At 35.0% G+C, this 26,705-nt stretch overlaps 2 protein-coding genes across 2 annotated transcripts in view; one reads left to right on the top strand and one right to left on the bottom strand.

Moving 5' to 3' along the window:
• The first annotated feature begins 591 nt into the window (after positions 1–591).
• On the top strand, positions 592–15,013 carry LOC137387630 (mRNA-decapping enzyme 1A-like). The gene is made up of 11 exons (XM_068074110.1): positions 592–732; positions 1,160–1,200; positions 1,330–1,457; positions 1,937–2,000; positions 4,311–4,449; positions 4,557–4,635; positions 7,003–7,117; positions 7,889–8,030; positions 9,303–9,450; positions 12,976–13,115; positions 14,397–15,013. Exons 1-11 carry the CDS (start codon positions 604–606, stop codon positions 14,466–14,468), a joined length of 1,197 nt encoding a protein of 398 aa, XP_067930211.1. The 5' UTR covers positions 592–603; the 3' UTR covers positions 14,469–15,013.
• An 827-nt stretch (positions 15,014–15,840) lies between these two features.
• The window catches only part of LOC137387388 (TGF-beta receptor type-2-like), a 38,658-nt gene continuing 27,793 nt past the window's right edge, over positions 15,841–26,705 (bottom strand). The window contains exons 8-11 of the mRNA XM_068073799.1: positions 24,489–24,577; positions 21,080–21,221; positions 18,770–18,894; positions 15,841–16,658 (exon numbers count right to left, since the gene is read on the bottom strand). Coding sequence (XP_067929900.1) covers positions 16,512–16,658; positions 18,770–18,894; positions 21,080–21,221; positions 24,489–24,577 — 503 coding nt within the window. The 3' untranslated portion in view covers positions 15,841–16,511. The remainder of the gene's footprint in view (positions 16,659–18,769; positions 18,895–21,079; positions 21,222–24,488; positions 24,578–26,705) is intronic.

The raw sequence follows: 26,705 nt of genomic DNA, 5'->3' as shown, positions 1-26,705 counted from the left end.
AATTATTCATCTCGAATATTTACCAAGCTGAGTATGTTCTTTCCAACCAATAAAGAATATTGCAGCTCACACAAAATGGTTGGACAAGCACAATTGTACAATGCCTTCCATTTTATTTATATAATAAAAATCTGAATCGCAAAATTTCTTATTTGCTTGTTTTCTTTATTCTATTTGCTTTATATTCAGTTGTGTTGTATGAAGTTTTAGTATCTTGCATAATGTATACATCCAAGACATGACCTAACAAACACTATGTAAATAAATATGCAATCGGAGCCGAGCGTTTGTGCTGTGCAGTTTATTTAGTTCATGGTCTAACTTTTATATAACTTAACCAAGCTCTAGCAAGTTCAATTCAATATATTAGCTCATTATTGCACAACCATATTTAATTTGAATTTTCTTGTTTCCTTTGCATTTTGGATGCAAATACAAACGTCGTTTATTAGATACATAAAGGTTGTCTGCTCACGAATAAAGTGTGGGGTTTCTACAGTCGTTATGTCTCTGACCATCGAAAATGTTTCTATGAAAATAGCTGTGGGTCTTCGTCAATGTGTAAGTCAACAAATAACGTTTGCTCGCAACCTGCTTGAAAGTATGGCCCTTTCCGCTGAAAATAGAATAAATTTGGCAACATTGCAACGTTTTGACCCATATATTATAGAAATTCTGGCAACTTCTAAGCAAACGACATTATATAAGTTTGAAGAAGACAACCAAGAATGGGTGAGAAATAACGTTTGCACTGTCTTACAGAATGACGTTTAGGCATGAGAATGTGTAAAAATAATCTTTGGTTAAAATTTATGCGTTCATATTTATTTTTTATAATTTTTTGTTATAGTTGCACCACTTTTTAAGAGGTAAATGTAGCAGAAAGCCAAAGGCAGAATAAAGATCCGAGTTATACGTTGAACTAGTTCCCACATTTTTCAGCTGCGTTTAAATCCAATACATGTAAAAAGGAAATTATTTACTACGGCTCGTAGTAAAAACAAACGGAACGTTTTTATCAGTTTGCATGAAAAAGTTACAATCATAGCAGCCATCTGCTATGAAACCCAAGTCACATTTGCTAAGTGTTTCCCCGAATATGTCAACTACAGTAGTTTACCTAGCATTTACTCAATGTGATGTTTTGCTTCTGTTGCAGCAAAGAACAGAAATTGATGGAGTGTGCTTTATTTATAAAAGGTAGGTTTCTGTTGGAATGGAATATGTAGGCTAAGCCGCTTGAACTGATTATTTGCACTCTGATAGGTTTTACACGTTGTAGTTTACATGAACACACCAATTTTTTGTTTGGCTCCATTACCATTTTAGGTCTGCTCCTCCTATCAACGCTTTTATGATTCTTAATCGTCTTGGCACAGAAAACTTTGTTGAACCAATTCGAGCAAATCTGGAATTTCAAAGACACGAGCCCTTCCTTCTCTATAAAAACCTAAAATGTGAGTCCGACTCGTATTAAGCTGTAGTTTGTTTAGCTTTATCATTTCTATTTGCCTGGTCTGCAACATTCTGCTATTGTTTTGTTCTACAAGGCCAATCAATTTGAACTCGCATCATTATCATATAAGCTGAACAGGTTGTGTGAAAGTCTCTCATTGAAATTATTTATATTTTTGGTATTTACTTTTTTGTGTCGTATGCGTCTAGTAGCAACAGCTTTAGTAAAACTTTGCTGCAATTCCTTATATGATTTATGCACAACTCGATAATGCTACTACATACAGGGATGTCACACTTTTGGAGGCCACATGCACATTTGGCACCTCTTGATGTTTTTGACATATTTGTAGCTCAATGTATTGCATTTGATCTTTTGTTTGACAAGATGCAGTAGCTGGTTATCGTTGCTGATCATTTTATTGTCATTCATTCAAAATGGTTCCTGTCTTCATTGTAATTGCTCTAATTCACATTTTAGTCATCTATGGAATTTGGTTCTACGATACTTCAGAGTTTGCCAAGATTTGTCACTTATTGGAGAAGTAAGTAGCTCATTGTGTTCATGGCTGGCAGCACAAATAGCTCTGTTTTTTTTTCAAGTACTCTGAAAATAGTATTTTCTACTCATAGAAACTTTGGAAAGATGAAGGTTGACTTGCAACAAAGTTCACATTATAGTTATTTATTATCAAAATATTCGCCATGTTTTACTCTGCTGTGTTAAAGGTGCAATATATGGGGAAATGTGATTACAAGCTCTTAAAAGCTCAAAAACGAACAGTTGATCGCCACCATCACGAAACTGTCGTAGATTAGAAGCCCTTTCCAAATCCATGTCTATTGTCCTTACAGGTCTATTTCATCATCGTTGTAATGCTGTCATTTTGAGCACTGATATCTCAAAACCCGCTGTAAAAATTCCTTTAATTGTTTAACCTTAGCTCGAAGGAGTACATATCATCCTCTGATAAACATGACGAGCCTGCGGGTCACCAGTGATAGTCGAAAAATGCTGCAGAAATTATTCACGCTGTTTGGCAGGAAGTATGGGTAACATGATTCGATTACGACTAGACGATTAGACCAAGCCGAAACAAAACTGTAAAGTAGCGAGCATCTATATGTGATATGGGCTTTTCGGTGAAACCTGAAGTGTTTGTCATAAACTAGTGCTACGAGAAGTTTTATATTGAGCCTTTTATTGGCCTTTCAATTCACGTGATAACATCACATGTCAAAACAATAACCGAATTGTTTGACTACGTCAGGGAAATAAATTGGCGGCGATTAATTGTTCGTTCTTAAGCTTTTAAGAGCTTTTAATCACATTTCCACATATTTTGCACCTACAACACAACAGAGTAAGACATGGTGAATCTTTTGATACAAAATAACTGTAATGTGAATTTTGCAAGTCAACCTTTAAAGCACATAAATTACATAATTTTCTTATTGTATATTTCAATACATCAGAGTCTTGGCTTTCGAATGAGCTATTGTTTGCCATGGTGAGACAGACATTGGTTGGTGTTTATAGGATTTCCCCAGAGCTCTACCGCGAAAAAGTTTACTGGCATAGTCTCGAAAATTGTGACGTCACAATTCTCATATTCGTTGTTGTGTGCTCTTACCACTTATTTATCAACTACGATAATGACACTAGTAGCAGGCGAAGGTAGGACAACTCCAGAGAACGAATGAAGATGACAAAGGAATCAGTGTCATTGGTTCTCCTTGTACATATTACTTCTATGATAAGTATCTCAGACTCCAAGAACCATACTATATTTTCCCGATGATATTATGCACTAGCTCTTTATTTTTAATGCGGTGTTGAGGGTGATGACTGAGACTAATTAATTTCAAGCATTGCGTGATCTCGCCAAAGTGCGATTGACATTTAGTCCAAGGGCCACGCAACCGCAGGTCATAATTTAATCGATGTGATTTCATTACCTTTATCAACGACAGTACATTTATTGAAGCATAATTAATTAACCCAGAACATGTGTTTGTATTGGTTGGGGCGTTAGCACGATCACGGGCATTGTTGATTATCTAGAATCTTAGTTTATTATTAGCGCTCTCCGGGTTTAACAGCACCGATTGTCACAGACAAACGCAGCCTCAATGGCAGCGAAAGGGACCGACGACCTAAGGCTAAATGAGAATTAGGACGTCACATTTTGAGTACCTGAACCAAGTTTTTTGCAGGACATACTTTTGACACCCCATTTTTCATAGTTCTATTATTCTTTGTGTATTGAATATAGGCTCATTCGAAAGCCAAGACTCTGATGTATTGAAATATATAATAAAAAAATTATGTAATTCATGTGCTGGTGTAGGTATTTCTCCTGTTTACTCACCAGCATAATACTAAACTTTCTTTCTTGGTATGTAAAGAGAAAGATAGTCTCTTATGCAGATCATTGCTCTCATCTCTAAAGCCATTTTACAGCTAGTCTACTTTGCTTTATAGCACCAGTTATCACTTCTGTTGGCTCTCTTCGCTAATTTACTAAAATAGCATAACCCTTGGAACCTTTTTATCAAGTTAGGTATTGAACTCGCTTTTATAGGTTTTATGGTTAGAAAGAAGGACAGTATATATATTTTTTGTAACTCTTTTGGTAATTCATTTTGCTTTGATATTAGCAAGAATGAGTATTCCTAATAAATAGCAATGAGTTATTGGACCGAGGGTCATCGGAGTTATTGGACCGAGGGTCGCCTTGGACTTGGTGTTGCAAGTTTAAACATATTGATCAGTTAACTTAATGGCATGAAGCTAATAGCGTAGCAATCGCCAAGACAATCCAAGTTTCTAGTTAATAACCTTTTATTACTAGGTTAGTCAATGAGATGAAGGGTTGTTCTGAGAGTCTAGCCGATGCTGAACTTGTTGCAAGTGTTGAAGGAAACGGAGTCGCTAGAGATAATAGCAATATCCTTGACATGCTTAGCAAGGCCCAGTCTGACTACGACAAGGTAATTTGGTACCTCTTCTCGTGAGATCAATATAGATAGTAAATAGAACTACATGTATGTAGTATCATTTGTAATATATGTTCTGTTTTTATAAATGCTTCTTGCAGAAATCTGAGCCGCCGAGTGTAACATCTCTGCCAAACATTGCGAAGGAAGTGATTAAACCGCAAGCTGTCAAACCTGAAGGTAAAACATTAAAATAATACATACTATGACATTGGCAAGAATAATTTATTTTTTCTAACAAGTTACATATACATCATTGTTGCTAAGACCTTTCAAGTTGATTTATGAACAGTAAGTAAAAACAGTTGAGATATGCTCAATCTCAGAACACATTGGTTGTTAACCATAGAGATAACAATGGAGCTTAAGAACCGATTTTATCTACTCAAATACCTTTTTAAAACAGCTAGAGTTTTTCATCTAAGTTAGTGCACTTAAGTCTGAGCCTTTATCCAACAGTGTTTAGTTATCGGAAAAATTTCTGCAGCCATTTATCCTCACGATTTTGCTATTAGCAGCAATAGCATTAAAGAACTTAGATTTAAATTTTTAAACTGTACATCCAACTGTATATATTATTGATATTAACTGTATATTCTGTATCGAGGTGTATCTGCAGTATGTATCAATGTGTTGTCTGCATTATGTATCAAGGTGTTATCTGCAGTATGTATCAATGGGTTGTCTGCATTATGTATCAAGGTGTTATCTGCAGTATGTATGTATCAAAGTGTTGTCTGCAGTATGTATCAAAGTGTTGTCTGCAGTATGTATCAAAGTGTTATTTGCAGAAGGTATCAAGGTGTTATCTGCAGTATGTATCAATGTGTTATTTGCAGAAGGTATCAAGGTGTTATCTGCAGTATGTATCAAGGTTTTATATGCAGTATGTATCAATGTCTTATCTGCAGTATGTATCAATGTGTTATCTGCAGTATGTATGTATGTATGTATGTATCAAGAAGTTGTCTGCAGTGTTTATCAAGGTGTTATCTGCAGTATGTATCGAGTTGTATCTGCAGTATTTATCAAGGGGTTGTCTGCAGTATTTATCAAGGGGTTGTCTGCAGTATTTCGAACTCCTGAGGGAGATATTCGAGGTACAGAGCATTCACATGGTAATATTTTCTCCAGCATTCTATGGTTTTAAGATACGAAGCAGAGTTTGAGATGAACCAACTTTGCTTGTAGAGGTTCTATTTTATTGGTTTCAACTTTTAACCAATTACTGGTAAAGTGGTTCGCATACCGCGTCAAACTGTTACTTTAAATTAACTCTAATTTACACACATGATTTTAGCAAAGCACTTGCAAAGCCTTTCATAGCCTTCAAATATCATAAATTGGTGCAGACTTCAGGCCAAGTTTTTCAATGGTAATTCGTTCACAAAGGTACCCTCTGAAAACTATTACTACAAAATACACCACTACTTGGTTCTCAAGCATCTTCATGTACCCCAACCGTTGCCAAAGATTCTGCCACAATCCTGAGGGATACCCAGTTGGAATGGTACTCGTGTGTACGCCCCTTATTCATAGTGAATGCTAAGGCACCTAAAATTGCAATGCTGATCAATTTTCCGCTGACTATAAGAGGGCTAAGCACTACCTATGTGATTTGCAGTTGTGAATAGTGATACATTTCTTCATTCATTGATACATAGACAGTACAGGTTGGTTTGAGAAGGGTTGGAGGGTACCGATAGCTTCATTTGCCATTGTACAGAAAGAGCAGTTAGCCCTAATTACGCTACAAAAGCAAGGGGTGTGCAGTTTGTTGCAAAATATTAATTGATCTTCGATAGCCTTTAGATACCATTATCAGCTAGACATCTCAGGTCTCATAAAAATGAGTGATTTGAAAAGATTGGCCAATGAGCTTTTAAGAGAAATAAAAAGTGAATTTTTCATACACCATGCTAGCAAATAAGTTGATTTGAAAAACAGTTTCTGAGTCCTGCATCAATCATATTAAAGCTTTGAAAACCAAACGAGGTTGTAGAGTTCTCGCTATTTAACGCTGTGTTAAGCTCAATGTCTTCTTTAAAAAATTAACAGGAATGATAAATTTTATTTAAAACCTTAGCTCTTAAAAGTATGTACCTGTCAGTAAATATGTATATACTTAATTTGCAGAGTACTCCTCTGTTACGGAGTACTCCTCTGTTACGGAGTACTCCTCTGTTACGGAGTACTCCTCTGTTGCGGAGTACTCCTCTGTTGCAGAGTACTCCTCTGTTGCGGAGTACTCCTCTGTTACGGAGTACTCCTCTGTTGCGGAGTACTCCTCTGTTGCGGAGTACTCCTCTGTTACGGAGTACTCCTCTGTTACGGAGTACTCCTCTGTTACGGAGTACTCCTCTGTTACGGAGTACTCCTCTGTTGCAGAGTACTCCTCTGTTGCAGAGTACTCCTCTGTTGTCTATTCTTACTTAGCAATAGTCTCAAGTTGCCAATAAATTATGTCACAGCTCTGACAGCTTGATGAGGCTAATCAAAATAGTGAGCTTCAAGAATGTCTGGTGTTCCATAATGACTCTCTTGTAGAAAGAGGTGAGAGTATCGACATAAATGAGCTCTTCAAGACTGCCAGTTTAAGTTATAAGGAACAATCGTCAAAAGCACCAAGCTCAGTGCAACCGACAGGACACGCATTTCACAGGTGATTCTCAGCTTTGTGTTAATGCTGTCCAAATCATTTTCTAGTCAATCAGGCTGACATTGTTGTATAGTTGCCAGGTTGAAGCATCCGTAAACCTACACCAGGTCATGTAGGCTGTACAATACACCTCGCTACATCTACAAACGAATTAGTGAGGATCCTAGTCTATGTTGGTCCTCTCTAGATCACTAGGAGACTTGGAGCCTTGTTTATCAAGCTTTGTAGACCCTTTTTCACACATCTAAAGGTTTGAACTATGATCAGCCTAGTATCGTCCGTCCGCTGCAATTTGGGGAATGCCATTTGTTACATTTATTATAAATGCTACTTCCTGTGTACAAGCTTAAATCTATGATTAGCCCTATATGAAATATTTGAGACATTTTATCAACATTTTTATTGCCAAAATCTAGACTTAAAAATTTGGAAATTTTGTTTACAAGAACCTAAAAGGATGTTCAATGCATTTATTAAACCATTTAGGCAACTTAAACAATATATTCCCTGACCATTTAACGACCTATTGACCCTAATTATTTAGCAATGTTTTGATCAGTAACTCTCTGTTGTTTCTCTCTCTCTGACTTTTAGCTACCCCTCGACTCCATCTCAAGACCTCTAGTCACATGACCTTCAATCATTTAGCTGACATGTTCAAATTGTCAGTTCTTGCATGCTTGGTATACTCTTAACTAACCACTAGTTTGATGCTGAGTATATTCGCTAAGCACCTGTTGCTCCCAGACATGTTATGTCGTCCATCTCTTGCAGGCCTCCTCCGACGCAGGCTCAGACAGTAGCAGAGCTTGAGATGGAGTCCTCGCTCATTACTCCAGCTAGGCTCAAGAATGATAGGGTGACCATGAGCTCTTCTGTTCCAGCATCTCCATTTATAGATAGCGTATCCTCACAGGTATGTTGTTTACACTTGTAGACAAATCGGGTATTTGTCACTTTCAATCTATTACATTCATTACACTCCAGTTTACATTTTTTTTGCCTCATTGCCTATGCGTGTTTGCATTTCTTTAGTGTGTCTACACCGCAGTTACTTTGAGTCTTTTCTTTGAGTCAAATGTTTTTAAGCTTTCCTTGAACCAGGCCATGGATAGCAGTCGTTATAACTTTATAATAGAAAACAACTGTGTAAGATCATGCTTTAGTCTAAACACATACAGTAAGTACAGGCTGTCTAGCGATGATGAATATAAGGCAATTCTACTCACCAGCCTCTATAGATTTATTTTTGAAAAGCCTAAGAAGGTTGATTTACAGTGATTAGGTGTTTTCTGCTACAAAACATAATATTCTGACAAAACTTTGACTAGATGTTTCATGACCTAACGAGTGTAACGGCAGTTACCTTCAACATGCGTATTAATCGAAAAACCGTACAGCATACTGTGTTTCCCAATAATATGGTCTACTTGATTATAAGATCTCTTCCCTGATAATAAAACCTAGTGGGATTATTAGGGTTTATTGTAAAATATGCCCTTCCATAAATAGCCCCTAGAGAGGTGGAATGACGGATCTGTCTGATCAGTAAATAAAAAGCTCTAAGAAATCGGTCGTCTGAAGAAATCATTTGGTTATTTTGGTTATTTGGTCATTGTTTTCTGATGCCCGCAAGCCAATTTTTCATGATACATGATGGTTTAAAACAATTATCTTATGTTTGTCACAATTATCTCATGTTTGTCACAATTATCTCATGTTTGTCACAATTATCTCATGTTTGTCACAATTATCTCATGTTTGTCACAATTATCTCATGTTTGTCACAATTATCTCATGTTTGTCACAATTATCTCATGTTTGTCACAATTATCTCATGTTTGTCACAATTATCTCATGTTTGTCACAATTATCTCATGTTTGTCACAATTATCTCATGTTTGTCACAATTATCTCATGTTTGTCACAATTATCTCATGTTTGTCACAATTATCTCATGTTTGTCACAATTATCTCATGTTTGTCACAATTATCTCATGTTTGTCACAATTATCTCATGTTTGTCACAATTATCTCATGTTTGTCACAATTATCTCATGTTTGTCACAATTATCTCATGTTTGTCACAATTATCTCATGTTTGTCACAATTATCTCATGTTTGTCACAATTAAACTTTTTTCATTTTGTTGGATAAATTTAATTGATTAATGATATGAAACTTGCAGCAAATGCAGACCATGCACACCCCAACCAAGTCATCAGCGGCAGATTCGCTCCTGTCTCATACCCTCATGTCACCAATGGCCTTTTCTGTTCCACGAGCGGCACCCAGTTCAAGGCCCGTAGCTATCAACCCTCCTCAGCTTGTCTCAGGTAGGGTCAAGGTCAAGTATGTTGGAAATATATTTGCGGATATATGTCTGCTTGTGCTGCATTTAGTTTTGTGGATCCATACTCGACACTATGTTATATAAAAACATATTTTGGTACATACTTAACCAGTAAAGGATCTTAATGTGGAACATACAGTATGTATATCTACAGTACAGTACGTATATCTACAGTACAGTGCGTATATCTACAGCAACACCTCAGCTTATGATCATCTCTACAATCAAATGTTTTGAATTACGACGTGAAGTTCACACAAACATTTTTTAAAAATACAAAGTAATTTTTAAAGTATGGTAAAAGTTATGGGGCCTATTTCTCTCACTAAAGTTGCCACTGAGCCTGTGCGTTACCACTGAGCCTGTGCGTTACCACTGAGCCTATGCGTTGCCACTGAGCCTATGCGTTGCCACTGAGCCTATGCGTTGCCACTGAGCCTATGCGTTGCCACTGAGCCTATGCGTTGCCACTGAGCCTGTGCGTTGCCACTGAGCCTATGCGTTGCCACTGAGCCTATGCGTTACCACTGAGCCTGTGCGTTGCCACTGAGCCTATGCGTTGCCAAGCGTTGGACTTCTGTCCATTTGTCACTAGAATAAAATAACAATAACATTTCTTTACTGATTTGTGAAACATAAATGTGAACTCAGTCACAAGTAATGGCTAAATATAGTCTGTTGTGCTATGATTACAATGAAAAATTATTTGGTATACAATTATAAGCTTTTAGCTCGTTTCATTGTTGGCATCATAAGGCGAAAATACTTAGAGTGGTATAAACCCATAGTAATTATTTAGTACAAACACTTCCTGGTAAAAATCATCATCATTAAAAAATAGAAGCAACGCAATATGTTAACCTTTCTAGCTATAGTGTCCTACAATAATAGTGCATTTTGTGGTTACTATCTGCAAGGAAATGTAACATTACATTGTACTACGTGCAGCACGTACCGTGGAGAGTTCTACGTAAATCCGAGAGATAGTTGATGAGTCCATCTGTTTTGCTCTACTGCGTGGAGCTGAGTGACATACGCAAGAGAGTTTCACACTGCACTTTAATATATGTTTTAATGTTCTTCACTTGACTCTTTCATCATCATTGGCGATTGATAGAATTTACACAAATAAAAAGTGGATGACTAGTTATTATTGATTAAATTGATCAATACCTTTTATTTAATTTTTTTTTTATAAAGCAATTAACTTTGGCATCTTTTCAATATGCCGTGGGTATGTTATCGCTATGCTTGGTTTTACTATTGTAGTAAATGTTGCCTTTTGTTTCTTATTCATATAAACTGCAGCAAGGTCCTGGATGTTTTGGTCAATATTTATATATTGATATTCATGCGAGTTATTTTTGTCGACCCTCGCCTATATGGAGTATTGCTAGATAAGCTTGTACTTTGCTCGTGTGATAAACTTATGGACTAACATCTCTCACAACTTTGATCCTTATCTGTATGACTGAATGTGTGATGAGTGAAGGACACTCTAGATAAATATTGATACTGGATGAAAGGAGAACACGCAGTGACAGAAGATCAATAGTTTTTCCACATGTAACAAGAGTTTTTGGTAACAAACCTGTGTCCCATATTTATATCATCCAACAGCGACTCACTGTTTTTTGGTGAAAAGCTTTAAAAAAATTTCACAACTCGTAGTTTTAAAAAGTTTGACTTATCTTGGTGTGATTTGTGCTTTTTGATTTGTTTGATTTGGTTTGATCATGTTTAGATTACTATTTCTACCTTTCAAGTTTGCACAAGGACTACTCAAGGTCATAACTTGGTTTGGTCATGTTTAGATTACTATTTTTACCTTTCAAGTTTCCACAAGGACTACTCAAGGTCATAACTTGGTTTTGATTAGTGTTTCAAGTGGCAAACCAAAATATCATATGGTAATCGTTGCCTTGCAGAATCAAAATGTGTAACTTGAAACTGTTGTTCATTCTGTTTTTGGCTCATTTTTTATGATTTAAATAAAAGCATTGTGCTTGAAAAATCACTGAAAGTGGACTACAGATATATGACTTGTATGTCTGCGCACGAAATTCTGAGATCTAGTTACACATTTATATAGCGACTGACATCATTGTCTGCAAAAGTTGATAAGGGAAGTCAATGTATGTTGTCTTACATCATGGAGCTCAACCAATCGCACCATAAATACCACAGATTCAACCCGAACTAGGTTATCTTAAACTAGGTCATTCATTATCATAAATGTAGGTCATGCGGTACACTTTAATGATAATTGGATGTGACGGCAACATTTGACTGAGATCATTGTGTATTTTATACATGAACTGTCCGCATGTGGTTATACGGGTGGTGTGAAGATTTTACTTTCATGTTCTTCAGAGATGTAGGAATAGTTTTGGTAATAATTGGTGTACACAATGGTGCATGATAACCAAGTTAACAGGGGCCACGTTGATAATGTACATGTATATGCATATAATGCTTTCGCACATCATTGAAAATGTAGTTTGGGGTCTCCGTCATTGTTTCACTTATGTAGGCTAATCATTAGTAAACACTAAAATTACTGCTAATTGATTGGGTCCATGAGTTTTTGTCTAATCGGTAGAAACAATTACCATATTTATCGGTTTAGTTGAAAGCGCTTAGGAGAGCATAACTCCAAATTTATGGGTACGTGCAGTTCTTAGTGTTTATCACTATCAACAACCAGTATTTTTATTAATCCACCATAGGGCTTGTTTAGGGATTTTGAAAGCACGTTCAGTGTGTTAGCATATAAAAAGGGTCAGTACATCAAAGAAGAGGCTGTTCATGTGTGGTAGGTGTTTCAGCATTGCACCTTTAGTACACATTACAGCACTTCAGTGGCTTCCCAATAAGTGGTGCTAAACACCCCTGCAGGGTGTTAACTGAGTTCGTGGGGGTGCAGGAATCAATTATGAAGATGGCCAACTTGTAGTCACAACACAATCTGAGTTAGGTTGGGACTGCAATCTGTTACATGTTGCTGCTGTGTGAAAACATTAGAGTCTTGTTAGAATGACTTTCCAGTAACATATTGTTTTCATGTTATTTGTTTTCATAGCTTCCAAATATGTTTGTTTTTTTTATTGTTTTGAATCCTTTGTTTTATTCTAAACCAGGGGTTACAAAATTGCCCTCATCATTCATAAGGGGTTTGGCAATAAATACGAATAGGAGAGCACTGCCTTAGTTTTTTGCCCACTAGTCAATTAGAGAACTAAAAATGACACGGGGTTGTAAAAACTTTACAATCCAACCTTGACACAAAAAACTGATCACTGGTTATGCATCAACTAATAATATGAGTATGAAAATACATTCCTGTAGTCGACACACCAGGACACAACCACTTCATTAATCTGCCATCGTCTGTTGGCGAGCGAGTTATTTCTATGTATAGATGCATTTTATTTATACGCTTGCTTGTATGGACTCATGAGTAAAGAAAATGCTATTGAATTCAACTTTAAATTATACTGTATTTCAGAGGCTAGCCTCGCTTTTAATACCCGAACTCACACTTCGACTGGCAGCAAGCAAGAGGCAGCAGCCGCTGCTAATGTTCCGTCCCACACGTGTGCTCTAACCAAGGAGCAGCTCCTCCAAGCTTTTGAGCATCTATTGAAGGTGAGATAATACGTTCAGCGTCTTGATTTTTGTGTGAACTGAATTTCTTGTCACTTCCCACTCTCAATTTGCACTTAGAGTTCAATAGTGTTCACAGTAATTGAAAGCATGGAAAAATACAGGAGATATTTTTAAGTTAAAACTGTGCAATGCCTAAATCAGCTACAAAAGCTATTATAGAACCCTGCGTATCATGATTGGTAGGCTTGGCAACTCCAGCTCTGTGTAATATTTTTGAACATGAAAATGTTGTGCCTAAATGATTGGAGTTGTCAGGCCACTGCCAAAAATCATGAACTCGTTAATAATAGCAATATAGATTTTTTGTGGCCGTATGATATAAATCAATTATATATATTTAATAATAGTACAGTTTTTAATTCTCCCTATTACTGTGTTTTGTCAATGTCATTAAATATACTAACCTAATATCGAGAAAGGGTGTCAGTGAACTTCTTTAATTAAAGGTCGCTGCTACAGAATACATAATCAGTATAACACATTTTGCTTTGGTTGATTGCATAGCTATATGAAGTGAGAATTATAAAACAACAACCTTCAGCCTAAAAATTTCATAGGAATTACAGAATAGAGATTGTATCAGGATAAATCTCTGTTTTTATCTCACAATAATCTACAGTTTTATAGATTGTACAATGTTCTGCAGTTTTATAGATTATACAATAATCTGTAGTTTTATAGATTGTACAATAATCTACAGTTTTATAGATTGTACAATAATCTACAGTTTTATAGATTGTACAATAATCCACAGTTTTATAGATTGTACAATATTCTGCAGTTTTATAGATTATACAATAATCTGTAGTTTTATAGATTGTACAATAATCTACAGTTTTATAGATTGTACAATAATCTGCAGGTTTATAGATTGTACGATAATCTGTAGTTTTATAGATTGTACAATAATCTGTAGTTTTATAGATTGTACAATAATCTGCAGGTTTATAGATTGTACGATAATCTGCAGTTTTATAGATTGTACAATAATCTACAGTTTTATAGATTGTACAATAATCTGCAGTTTTATAGATTGTACAATAATCTACAGTTTTATAGATTGTACAATAATCTACAGTTTTATAGACTGTACAATAATCTGCAGTTTTAAAGAATGAAAATATGAACTATGAATAAATACAACAAGTTATGATTTCATAAAGGATTTCATAAAGGCTAACTCTTTCTAAAATTTGTTTAGAATAGAATCTTTGTTCTTTCCCATTAACTGTGCAGTAATATATTACTGATTTCTCTCAGACAGATGAGAACTTCCTCAAGTCTTTACACAGGGCTTATGTTGACAGTCTAAATGCATCACTCAAGGACTGACGTAGTGGGATGCCATGAACAATATTTTCTATTTATGATTGCCACAGTCTCAGAAAATAGCCATTACATGTTGTTTTATTTTTTAATCAATATGCAGCGCATGTCTCGCTCTGTTACAAGCTAGCAAAATACGTTGCACACCCGCCGCCATCTGCTAGATGGTGTCATCCACTTGCGAGAGTCAGTTGCAATATTTATTTTGCTTATGTTACTATTTGGTAACAGATGATTTGTGCCTTTAATATTGTTGACACGTTTCTCATGGCAGTTTAGTATTTACAAGTCTTGAGCTTTCTGTATTTCTCTTTTGTTACAAACATTGGCGGCTTAGGAAGGGGAGACATCGTTCTCTAGATGGTCCTTACTTTTCTTCTATGTACATATGTATTGCTCATAATATGTATAGTGTAATTATACTGATGCTCACTCACGTGTATTCGCTGTTCATAAAGTCATAACATATATTTAGTTGGAGGTTTACTCTGTGAGGCCCACATGTATCTATTTGCTTTGTTTGTACTCAATACATTCTTTATCTCTGCTTGTCTGCTCACGTCATCAGTTTTTCATCATCTGTGTGTCAAACTGACAACTTTTACTTTATCGTACAGTAGTTGGGACTCTGGCTTTAAATTCACACGTTCAACACTTAAATACCAAGTGCAAAAAATAAAGAATTGATTTACTATGAGGAAGCTAATTTCAGCACCGTTGAGATTTGTCTTTTGTTGGTTGATTACCAATCTGTATTTAGGATAAGTTGCTCAATTCACCATTGAAATTTTGTGTAAACCCAACACATGGTTAAACAAACGGGTATTAGTTTTGTTTGCAGAATTCACTTTTTGGTAAGTGCATGCCAGACAATACTCATTATGGGCGGACATATTGAACACAAGCCTGTCAAAAACGCTTTTGCAATGATTTTGTTCAAATTATATCCCCGGTACATCAGTAGCAGCACGTTGCCATCAAGTTTAAAGATGGTTTTATGAAATTGCCCAACGATATTATAATGAACATTGTACGCCGAGTGAGAGAAGGAATTCATATGGGGTACAAAGAACATACATGTAGTTGTACATAACCCATTGTTAGAGTCTGTCGCCGCCCCTGTACATACTCATAATATTACTACCCGGCATAACATACAACAGGACAGATATTGGTTGTAATGGATCTGCGATCTAACACTTGGCTGCCTTAAAGAAAGAATCTTATAATTGTTTAATCTAGTGTTGGGAGCAGAAGAGACATTTCAGGGAACATTTAAAGCATCTATATCATTCTAATGAGAGTTGGTTAGCTAAAAGTACAGAATCAACGACACCATTTTGGTTGCTGCAGTCTGAATAAACCTTAATATGAAATGAATAGATATTTATTTCATAGATTCAGAGAAAGCATGATTACACATTATATAACAGGGAAGAGTTTGTAGTAAGTATACGCATTTAACCACATGGCGTAGACCAATAATACTGATAGTGCAGCATTTTCTAATAAAACAGAAAACCTAACCTAAATATATGCTAGATAAAGATATAATGCTCACTGCTAATGTAGGTATAAGTAACATAAAGCTGAAAAATAGCTCATTAGTTTTGACTGGCATACACCAAATACATAATATATACAAACATGAGGCATGGCGCAACTAGCATACAAGAGTGGACAACTCCCCAAGTAGTTTAAGCAAAAATACTTGTGCACAAAGCACTTTGTCTGAGTAGGTTTTCTGTGAAGGAGATAATTTTTGATATTATTTGTTACTTTAATATTGCAAACCACTTTACTGTGCCAAGAAATAATTTTACCACAAGCTGTAAATATTAAGAAGTGTGGTAATTAGTTTTGCGTATTAGAATATTATTAGCTGAAATTCAAAATAAAAAGTAATTTTCTTAACACGCTTAGAAAATACAATAAATGGTCTGAAAATAGTTTTACACCTTAGATTGTAGCCTAAGGCTTGCTAATCCTAAGGCTTTTGTTTGAAACTGATAAATATTCATGATGCATTGTGTAGGGGTGTTCTTTTCCTCACATATAGCTCGAGTTAACCTTTCCCTGTTTCTCATGATGGTGCAAAAACTTCTCCAGTCGTAGCTCGATACACATAGCTGTTAGTCGCTCATCACCATCCTTGTCCCAGCCATCTTCTATTGTACTTACTATCTCTTTCACATTCTGAAAAAAAATATAAATATAAAATATATACATGTATATAATAATGTAAATATATGAGGGCATAACCATGCCCTGACCTTACAGCTATATCTTTTAAGTGTGTTAATGGAAGCAGGGACGGCGATTGCGACTTATAGAGGCTGTATACCTGTAGCTCAAAAAACAACTTTCAGTTTAGTGTGTGGCTAATACATGGTGGCGGCTTATAAACAAGGATTTACGGTGTGTTAGAAATTTTCACTTATTCACCTTGAATCAACCTTTAAATTTATGGCTAAAGTTAGTATATGGATTAGGTCAGAAAATTGCTTGAATTCTTTTCAACTCAGAATTCTATGATGAAATGTTGATCTATGCTACAATAAAATACAATGTTACAATAACTGCTGAAAGACTCGAGGCCTAAGCACACTAGGAATGCTTGCACAATTTAACACTTTGCTCATGATATGTAGTTTAAAAGTAAGAATGGCAAATGTTGTTATATGTTAAATACAAATCAATTTTCTGACCAGACTTTTTTATTACCCAGGCAACGCTGACTTTTTTATTACCTGCCTGTTGACTGGGTAGCACAGCTAGTTGTTAATAAAGCTTTCTGATGGTAACAACTCAACATACATTACAGCAATTCATCAGAACTTTCCACATAACCTTACTATAGTCCACCACCCCTTGACCTCCTATAGTTCACCACACCTTGCCCTCCTATAGTCCACCACCCCTTGACTTCCTATAGTTCACCACCCCTTGCCATCCTATAGTCCACCACACCTTGCCCTCCTATAGTCCACCACACATTGCCTTACTATAGTCCACCTCCCCTTGACCTCCTATAGTTCACCACACATTGCCCTCCTATAGTCCACCACACATGGCCCTCCTATAGTCCACCACACCTTGCTTTCCTATAGTCCACCACACCTTGCCCTCCTATAATCCCCCACACATTGCCCTCCTATAGTCCACCACGCATTGCCCTCCTATAGACCACCACACCTTGCCCTCCTATAGTCCACCACCCTTTGACCTCCTATAGTCCACTGCAGATTGCTCTCCTAATAGTCCACTGCAGATTGCTTATCATGCATGGCAAAGTTCGTCAAGGAGAAAACCGATGAGAAAATGATCCATTAGCCTACAAGCTTGTCAGATTACAAACCAGCTTTGTAAGACAATTTACTTTGTTCTTCTCAAAGACTCTAATTTTAATAATTGGCTTTAGTCATTGTGTATAGAGAACATTAGCTGTTTTTTTATTTCTGATATTATTTTAGTTTTATTAAAATTAACTTTACAGGCTAGTACTTACACAGTATGACACTGATTATATTTATGAATTGGACACTGATTATATCTATGAATTGGACACTGATTATATCTATGAATTGGACACTGATTATATCTATGAATTGGACACTGATTATATCTATGAATTGGACACTGATTATATCTATGAATTAGACACTGATTATATCTATGAATTGGACACTGATTATATCTATGAATTGGACACTGATTATATCTATGAATTAGACACTGATTATATCTATGAATTGGACACTGATTATATCTATGAATTGGACACTGATTATATCTATGGATTGAATGCTCTATAACTATAATAGCTACACCAACCAAATCATTCAACATTGGCAGAACAGGATGAGTATTAGCTTTGTTAAAATCACATTTCTTACTCCCATCTAGTGTGTCAGAAAAGTTCTGGTTTATTCTCTATTGTTTAAAGTGTAACATACTTGTTGGTTAAACTATTAAAAATCATTAAAATGTTTACTCATAAGAGATATGATTAATTTATTTTTTTAATACAAGTTGTTTAATCTCATGTTCCTGAATATTTATTGCAAAAGCTAACGCGTGATGTCTATGTTGTGTTTGGTGAGACAAGAATTTGAAATGTTCCAGAGTTATTTATTGCAAAAGGAGCATAAAATCTATCCAATCACTATGCATTGCATCATACATATCGATTGCACTACTCATCAATATTTTTGATGCTTAATGCATTTGATGATGCCACGGTGTAAATGTGAGGATAACTCTCAAAAGGCTTACTGTAACTTGTATATACGGTGTTCATTACTCACCGGATCTGTGAGGTTCCCATTGAATGTTGGCCGACTATTGTTTGTACACACGACTTGGGTCATGCTGTCATGCGTTGGCTGATCGCCAACAAACTCATAGTACGGAGGTCGATAATTCTCAACACCTGCAAATACATTTTCATAAAATTAGATAATGTCAAGTTGCATGTCTATTGATTGTATAGCTGTCCATGTATGTGTTTTGAAGGAAGTGCAATGCTAAAATAAAGCAACTTTATACAATAATAAATAAAATGTTCATATTTGGATTTGTATCAAAAATGATTGTGGATTTGCCTCCCTTGGTTTGAAAAATGATTGAAATGCTGACAAATAAGAATTTCAATTGCTAAATATGCAATACTTTATAAAGTTATACCTTGAAATACGAGTGTCGTAGCGTATGAGCAATTTGAGATACAAGGAAAATACCATGCAAATCTTTGCCTTGAGATACGAGACAAATTTGAAAAAAGAGCTTTCGACTTGACTCTCGACGCCACTAGGTGGTTGAGGATACAAAAGGCGCTTACAAAAACAGCATTGCTCAGTTTGAAAAAGTTTTAAAAAGATCAGCTAAAAGTGGAAGTGAAAGCGAGGCAAAAAAGGAGCTAAGCCGGAAGAAGAGAATTAAAAGAATACAATTAGAATTAAGTTTAGTGTAATGTTAGATTGGAACTTATTTTAAGTGTGTATATAGTATGCTAAATTCATTTAAGTTAAATTTAAAGTTTATATTATGTAGCATCACAAAAGTGTAACATATCAAACGTGTTGTTGCTAACACTTTGAACCCTGATAGCCAGTACTCCAGCATTGCGTAGGGTGTGACAGAAAACCTAACGACCGAAATACTAAAATTCACACGGCTTTGTTTACAAATGCTGTTTCTAAGTAACAGCGTAAACCAATAAAATTAGTTCTTGTGCAGGATGTTAGACCGAAAATTTTACTTCTATTCTTAACTATTTTTAAATATCTTTACCTACTCCCTTCATTATAATAACAGTTTTACTGGGACGATATCGCGAAAAAATTGGTGCGACTCATTTGTTGGTATGTCAGGGATGATTTTGATGCAGATGAAGGATTATATGATACTAGCTATAATTTTGCCGCTTGTTCTCAGTGACATTTGGTGAAATCTGCTGTTGTGTTGCTTGACTTTTTTACCAATATTTTATCAAATAGTATTGGACTATGACCAGATTTAGACATATTTTATAAAAGGTTTCAAACAAATTGCCCTGATAATGATAACGGATAAATTGATGCTGACAAACATTTACAAGGCCGGCCAGGGTTCAATGGGTTAAGTTTTTCACACCGCCATCAGCCGCTACTGTCTTTCTCGGAAGCAAGAACTCAATACAGAACCGCATATAATAATGTCACATTTTGTTGCAGATCGTAACCACTAACCTGGTATTTGTTACTTTGTGAGCATAGGTGGTAGACTACAACAATTAAAAAAATGTTTTTCACTGTAATATTCTGGTTTTAGGCGTCGTTTCATAAAGTAGGAACAGATTAATTTGTATTTACTCATTTTATATAAGATTATTATTTCATTTGAGATGCAAGTGAATCAAAATATTTGCTCAGGTCCGAGAACACATTAAGCTCATATCTCAAGGTAACATTGTACAAGCCCATATAGCAAACATTAGCTGTTTTCATAGTTCTAGTACAGAAAAATAGAGCAGCTTTGCATGAAATGCTTTCGTAATATTCAAATATGTCAGATGAAAATGAAACAAAGGAAACAAAGATTTAACTATGCTAGCTTTTGAGCTATAATCGGGTTAGTATAATAATATAATAATTTTTATATCCATAAAAAGTGTAACATAATAAAATTAAATACATCAGCAAAAAGTACAATAATTGAGGCCGGATAGCAACCCCTTACAAATTTGTTGAAAAAAATTGCTGAAATAAATTGACTAAAATTGACCATTAGCTTGCCAATGGCGCACATAATTATACTATTCTTTATGACACTAGATATGCTAAACCATTGTTGAAACGCCTGCCGGCAAAATGAGAAAAAGGAAAGATAACATTTGGGCAACACGCGCAACTGCATTTTTTAAAAGAATTTGATGAAAATTATTAATTCACTATAGCCAAAAAAAAAAATAGATCTATTCGAAAGAATTCTAGCAGCGAGTCTAGTTCACAAACTCCGCCTAGGTAACTGACTTGTCAGGCACCGTTTTTTCATTCCTGTTTCTATTTATATTTTATCCATCCTTTAGTTTCAATCCTTTAGATATTTATAGCAACTAACATTCGTCTCTGCCTTACCTGCATCACTGATCTTGCATCTACTAAAGATTTCCCACAATACAAGAGCCATAGAGTAAACATCGGATTGCAAAACAGCTTCCCTTCTATTGTTAGCTTGACCACTCAGTACCTCTGGAGCCATATACCTCACTGTTCCCACCTGCAAAAAATAATAATTTGAGAAACCAAACTTGGTTAATTTAACCAAATTTATTTTATGGCCGATCTGCTATTGCTTTTTTATGTTCACTTATTTGACTGTAATATAGACAACCTTAATCATGTTTTGGGAGTTGTCTACCCACAGCGATCAGCTAAAGCTGTTTTCATGTTTTGGGAGTTGTCTACACACGGCAGTCAACAACCTGTTTTCCTGTATTATTTTATCCAATCAGTTTTTTTATTGAGAAACACTTTTAGCTGCATCACAAGTGAACACACCATTTAGCAGGCCAAGGGCAACTCACAACTGCTAAAGAATGAATTGTTTTGTGAAAGGAGGATGATAAATGGAAGAATTTTTCTATACCAATATGCAGGAATTACATTGAGTTGAACTAGCATGTGTCGGTCATTGGAAAAAACCATACTATTGATACTATTTGATATGGTGAGACAAACAATAAAATTACATTTTACTTTTGAAGTTAATTTGAGCCAACAGACAAATGACCTTGAAGTGAACAGACAACGACTTTCAAGTGAACAGACTACTTTCCAGGAGCAGACAACCACGTTCAAGCAAGCGGACAATAACATCAATTTAAACAAACATATTTTTGAACAATTTTTTGAATTTATCTTACTTACGAATTCAACTTAATGTAAAAAAAGAATTATTAATTGTACATTAAAATTTTGAGTCCCTACATACAAATGTTAAACATATAGTGCATAATATGCATAAATATTGGTTTTTATATTTTAAGTCATTTCCAAAATAAAACAAGCAAAATTTCTTGAAACACTACAATTTTTTAAGCAAAACTTGAAAATCTTTAAAAATTAAAAATAAATAATAAAAAATGTGTATTATTTAAAAACATTTGTTAGAGTAAATTATAAGTTAGAGTGAGTTGCATTGTGTATTCATAACGTACACTATCACCAAATCAAAACTGTTAATTGTGTCTCTAAGATAAAGAAAAATTCATTTTTATTGATTATTACTTGATTAATTTATTTTTATGTATAAATTGAGTTTTTACAGTTTTATACAAGTTTATAGGTTTTACTGCTATATGTAAGTACTGAAGTTTACTGTTATTTATTAGGTTCTAAAACGGTTTGAATAAAATACAACGTATTCTTACATAAATATCTGCTCTAACATGACGGTTTTGACATGCAAAACAAATATGCATTGAAGAGTACTAACTTCGTATGTCAAAGTTTGAGTGTATAAACTTTGTATGTCAAAGTTTGAGTGTATAAACTTTGTATGTCAAAGTTTGAGTGTATAAACTTTGTATGTCAAAGTTTGAGTGTATAAACTTCGTATGTCAAAGTTTGAGTGTATAAACTTCGTATGTCAAAGTTTGAGTGTATAAACTTCGTATGTCAAAGTTTGAGTGTATAAACTTCGTATGTCAAAGTTTGAGTGTATAAACTTTGTATGTCTGAGTACATCTTAGCGTTAATAACATTTTATATGTCTGTCAATGCGTATTTTCGCCTCTTATGGTTGATGCTGAACTTTTGAAAAAGCCCTTTGATCTCTATATAAACGAGTTCACCCTCTTTTTTGACACTGCAAAGAGACTATTTGTCACCTTGAAGGGGTACAAAGTCAGCTGGGCAAGTTTTGCGTATCTTCTGCTGCCAATCTAAATAGCTAGAGGAAGCTGCTGGAGTGATGCAAGGCCGTAATAAAACACCTTCAATATTTACAATAACCGGATGCTAGTTGAAATACTGAGTGACCTTGCAAAGCAGCAGACAGCTTTGACCACAGGCCTTATTTCTCTAGTTTCCAGTAAACATAATAAAAATATTAATGGCGTTTCCATGCATCCTATTCTCTGAAGGAGTTCTTATGCCAAGGAAACTATGGCAGCGTCGCATACAGGACGAGAAGATTGCATGACACTCAATTTAATAAATTTTAGTGTCTCGTACTAAACCAAAGCAAGTTTGCAAAATAACAAACTGCAAAGCATATGAACTTATTTCGTCTATCGACTTAAATGCAAGCAACCTTTTTGTGAATGTTTAAATTTCTGCACAAATAATCTTTACTGACATTAAATTACATTAAATTATGTTATTACAAACTGATAGAAATTGTAATACGTTCTTAAATACAACCTTTACATTAGTAAGACTAATTCTTGGCAGAATTGTGCGTTAGCTACGCCTCAAATATCGAGTATGATATCTGCTCAGCTCACTACAAGCAGAGGGTGCATGTGTTGCTAGGAGTGTTGTTGTATAAACAATGATGCTGTGATCTTGACTAGAAACGCTTGAGTCCAGGGGCGAGGAAACCTCATCAACTGGAGACATGCCCAGTTGCAGAGAAAGCAATTTAGCGTTGGATACCTTTTTTGTTATCACGAGTGGCCTTTGTGGGCAGTGCGTTGGTTTGTGAGTTCCAGAGAAAACCAAGAAAAAGTATGTCATTGTAATTTTGCAGAATGTGATAATGGCTATCCATTGATCTTACAACGAAACAAGTAACAGTAATCGTCAATTTTACATGAATCAGAACTAATAATATTGCTTTGGAAAAATGCGTTGAAACTCCCAAATCATTGGTGAGCTGATATTTGGGTGCCACACATGTATAATGAAATTATTTGGCATTTTAGATATTTTTAAAACAAATTAATATCAACATATTTTAGTTATGTCATTAATATGAACTAACGACATGAATAAAAAAAATATCCTTCTACTCTCTGATGAAAAGTGAAAGAAAATTGATATTAGTGCTAACATTCATGTTGTGCAGTGATTGGCTGGCTACTATTTATGCCATGCAGTGATTGGCTGGTTGCTATTCGTGCTGTGCAGTGATTGGTTGTCATGGGCGAGTTGAATAGATGGTAGGTGTAATGGAGGTGTAATATGAATAATGAATAGAAGTGTAATGTTGCCAACTTTTGGCAATGCTCGTATTACTTTTAGTGTGTTATCCATTATACAGAGCAATCATTCTAGCATTGGACTTTTTTCTAAAACAGGCAGATAGTTGTTGTAGTGTAAACACGCCTTGGTGTTGGGTGGCAAGCTAAGCAAAGGCTAGGCATTTTATAGTAGTGTTCCAACTGATGCCAACTTGATTAAAGGGAGAGGTGGGAGAGGGGAGTTTCTTCTTTTTTTGTACTCAAAATGATTTATTTTAAACCCCAAAAATACCATTACTATTAAGATTTGATAGTCCAGTCCAAATAATGAACAACTCTTTGTATATATGTTTGCTTACCCGCTGTCTACCGTCTTTGTCACTCAGTCTACAAGTTTCAAGAGTTTGGGCTAAATTGAAGTCTCCAATCTTTGCCCTCAATCGCTCATCTGTCAACAGAAATACGGAACAAATCAATTTTATGTTTCACCTGTCAGCAGTTGTCAATAAAGAGAAACATATGTAAATTCTAAGATTCCTGAAATTTTACAAGAGGTCAGCGGTACTTTCGGTGTCTTCGGATGTAATGAATGAGAGAGTGACAAGGGCAGACAGGTTCCTGCTGTTAAGAATGTCACTAAACTGCAGGGCATTTCAACAAAGCGCCTATTTGCTGGGCTCATTTAGGTCATACAGAATTATGTAATTTTTTGACTCTGTGGTTTAAGAATTTATTTGATTTGATTCATTAACCCTTTCACTGCCGTATGCACATTTATGCGAATTTCCCAGCAATTGCATAGTAACTTCATTTTATTATTAGTTGACACATAACCAAAGATCTTTAGTATTATTAGGGTATTGACAGTGTTGTCTGAAGATTTTTTTTATATAATTAGCCTAAATTCGCGAAGTATTTTTAAATCATTGTTTGGGAGTTTCCAACTCAAAAATGAACATTCTTCCTTTCTGATGTTCGAACTATTTAGGGTCATTATGGCTTTTGCAAGTACCTACCGAATTAGAAAACAAAAGATTACTTATGTTGATGACATTATAGTCGATTCAAACTTAGAATTAATTAAATGTTTAGATAATGAAAGTGACATCACTTTCAGTAATAGTTTTGAATAAATAACGAATATTAGAGATGATCGTTATAGCTTCGTAGGGATCGTAGTTTCACATAGCTTTAGCAATGCACATAGTATAGATACATTGGAATCTTTGCATAGCTCTGTTTGTTAACATGTTGGCAACATGAAACATGTTACAAAAATGTTTTATATAGGGTTTGAAATTGAAAAACATTGTATACATATCATGCAACAAAATCGACAATTTTTAGTAAAATGGCTGGCAGTAGGCCGAAAGCTAAATTTGTACATGGACAGCAGTGAAAGGGTTATAATTGCCAGCATTACAATACGGTCTATCATGTGAATGAGTGGAACATGGTATGGGGAGCAAGAAGCAAATTTATGGTCAAATAGTAAGAGAAAACATGTGCTGAAGCCATCTCCTTGCTCCTACTTTTTGAATGCTTACAGTAAAACTATATTAATGCTAGGTGATGCTGAAAAAACCTTTTTTTAGTTTTATATTAGCTACGACAAAACTCGAATTTGACAATGTATGTACATATGCACAACTTTTAATTGGCTTTTGTAGTCATCAACAAAATGATGTTTCTCATTACATGCAAAAACTAAAATAAAAAGACAGAAACCAAGAAATATTAAGTGTGTTGAACAGATGTGTTTTACAAGTTGGTAATCTAATAGTATTGCAGAGGAGTCAGAATAGTGAATTGAAGGTTGTAGTAACAGAAAGTTCATAAACTGAAACATAGTATGTTGGTGTCATGAAGTCATGTTTGTCATATGTGTGGCAATTGCTGACGGAAACCGGCAGTAACCTTTTTGTACTGGGTCAAACTAGCCAATTGACATATTGACAATAGCCTATATCATTGAGTGTTTCTCAATGATTAAGCATGTCCTACATACGTATGTTCCTGCCTGACTATTTCCTTTGTTTATAAGGTAGCAGGCACAACCTGCCTGATCTAAAATAGATTCCATTTGCCAACTGAAATGTTATAAACATCACTCATTACAAATTGTTAGTGTGTAAATTAGTGAACCAATCTTTGTAGAGATTTTACAATGAAAGATTTTGTACAATATGTATATGATAAACACCAAGAACTAATTACAAATATAAAGTTACTAATTACATAATATAGTGCAAGTATATACAATATAGAATATAAATGAGTCAGAAATATTTAACTAGTATAAAATAATAATATAATATAATAATAATAATAGTCTTAATAAATAATAGTTTTGCATGTAAAATAAATTTTTACTAAACAATGTTTTTCAGTAAGAAAAATATACTTGTTTAATAAAATTTCTGTCAAAAAAACTAAACAAAACTATTCACTGCATGAAAGTCTCAAAAGTGTCCAAATTACATTCAAGTGTTATCGTTGCCTGTCGGAGTTGGCCAGTACAGAAAGACTAGTTTCTCAGTTTAAACAAGTGAAGATAACTCTGTTCTACATGATGA

This window comes from Watersipora subatra, chromosome 2 (assembly GCF_963576615.1).
Source record: "Watersipora subatra chromosome 2, tzWatSuba1.1, whole genome shotgun sequence".
Lineage (NCBI taxonomy): Eukaryota > Metazoa > Bryozoa > Gymnolaemata > Cheilostomatida > Watersiporidae > Watersipora > Watersipora subatra.
This window is presented reverse-complemented; position numbering and strand designations above follow the sequence as displayed.